This window comes from Lipotes vexillifer, unplaced genomic scaffold (assembly GCF_000442215.2).
Source record: "Lipotes vexillifer unplaced genomic scaffold, Lipotes_vexillifer_v1.1 scaffold1432, whole genome shotgun sequence".
Classification (NCBI taxonomy): Eukaryota; Metazoa; Chordata; class Mammalia; order Artiodactyla; family Lipotidae; genus Lipotes; species Lipotes vexillifer.
Window position 1 is genome coordinate 53540 of NW_006795398.1, and position 2028 is coordinate 55567.

The 2028-nt window shown below is 31.0% G+C and overlaps 1 protein-coding gene across 3 annotated transcripts in view; it reads left to right on the top strand.

The window, feature by feature from the left end:
• RICTOR (RPTOR independent companion of MTOR complex 2) overlaps positions 1-2028 on the top strand; it is a 78965-nt gene that overhangs the window by 40646 nt on the left and 36291 nt on the right. For all 3 annotated transcript variants that reach the window (XM_007467609.1, XM_007467610.1, XM_007467611.1), the window contains 3 exons: positions 178-268; positions 381-447; positions 592-672. In XM_007467609.1, the coding sequence (XP_007467671.1) occupies positions 178-268; positions 381-447; positions 592-672 (239 nt within the window). The remainder of the gene's footprint in view (positions 1-177; positions 269-380; positions 448-591; positions 673-2028) is intronic.

Below are 2028 nucleotides of genomic sequence, written 5' to 3' on the forward strand. Positions count from 1 at the left end.
CCCCCTCGAGCGGCAGGCGGAATCTCAACCCCTGCGCCCCCAGGGAAGCCCTCTTTTTTTTTTTTTTTTTAAATGAACATTTAAGAAAATTATTTGTAGCCTGCTTAGCTGATGGTTGTTTGAAGTGTTTCATTGGTATATTATTTTCTTCTAACTATCTAAATTTAACTATTTTAGATCCAGGTAGATTCCAAGACAGTTGGAGGCTTTCAGATGGTTTTGTAGCAGCTGAGGCAAAAACTATTCTTCCTCATCGTGCCAGATCCAGGTAGACTTTAGATATAGAAATAGTTCACATTTATTACAATTACTATTTTTATGTTAAATTTTGTAGTGTATGGAACAATATTTAAATTTTTCTGTGCCGTGCTTATTTCCAGGCCAGACCTCATGGATAATTATTTGGCACTGATACTCTCAGCATTTATTCGTAATGGGCTTTTAGAGGTAAGAAGTTATAAACCTTATTTTATTCTATTTTATTTATTTTATTTTCTTTAACAGAATTCTTTCAGAGCAACAAACATATATGATGCATAATTGTATTCATATATAATATTTTGCAACTATGATATTTTCTTATTTTCAAAGGGTTTGGTTGAGGTGATAACAAACAGCGATGACCATATCTCAGTTAGAGCTACCATCCTATTAGGAGAGCTTTTACATATGGTAAGTTTAACAACTTCTGATTATGTTTCATACTATTAATGTTTTAATTTATGAAACAGGCTATTTTAACGATGTTACTTTGCATTATCTCAAAAAAATAAGTTTGCATTTATTTGAATGTTTATCTTTGCATTACAAAGAACCCTTGGTACTTTGTATCTTATATATATAGGCTAGTTTTTTAAATGGAACAAATATAAAAAATACAGAGAACTGAATATTGCTTTTTTATACTCACTTTTGATGCTGACATTTTGAGTCCTAAAAGTCTTTCTCTTAGAATGACTTCCTACCTAAAAAGCATGAAATTACAAAACTATAGGTATTACTTCAGTCAGCTAAATAGAGTTGATATATAATAGTCAATGCCTGAATTTTAGAAAACTTTGTGGAAAAAAATCTAAATGTAACTGCCTCATTAGAACACATACTTCTCTGTAAACTTGTAGGTTTAGGTTTAGAGGGTGGGAATCTGTTTTTTTGGCCATGATTTTATGACATCAGTAACTTCTGGAAACAAGGAGCTAGCAAAGTAATCTGATCATTCTTTACTCCCAGCAGATCAAGCAGTGAGGGTACTCTGATTATTTGCAAATTAGAAATTTACATTTCTGTCACCAATTAGTTAATAAACACTAAATAAAAAGAACCACTTTAAACTCATTAAGTAAACTTACGGCAAATCTTTTAAAATTATGTTATGGTTTATTATTGGCAGGATATTTTTTGTTTTTGTAGTTGTTTTTGGTCCCCTCCATCACCCGGGTTTTTTTTCTACATAGCAGTTGGGCTTTGTGTGTGAGCAAAAGAGAATTAAACAGAGTTTAATGATAACTCTTGTTTATCAGTGAATTATTTAGCCACTTGTTCTGTTTTCCTTCAGTCTGTCTATGAGATAATTAAGTAATATTGCAGAATCTCAGGTGTGATTTTTATTTTAATTAAGATATCATTTCTGTAAGGATATGAATATCTAGAATTATTTGTCTTTATGTGAAGGAATCTCTTTAATAAATTTCATCCATTCCCTTCCCCCATACACCAGAATTCTGTGATTCCCTTGAAATATAAAAGCTAGTCATTTTGAGTATAGCAGTGTTAGTTCATTGCTTGTTATTCTTACATCTTCTGGCTTCCACATTTAATTAATTTATCTTTATTGATAGAAAGCAGATTGGGTGGTAGGACATCATTTGGAAAGCAGAAGACAAGTTTCTTATTTAAAGATTGTTGGAATATGAGACAAACCTGTTTTGAGAAGGTGGTTTTTAAACCTAAGAAGTCAAATCATAAGTTACTATTGCATCCAGCATTTTAAATGCTACTTTTTTTTTTTTTTTTTTTTTTTTTTTTTTC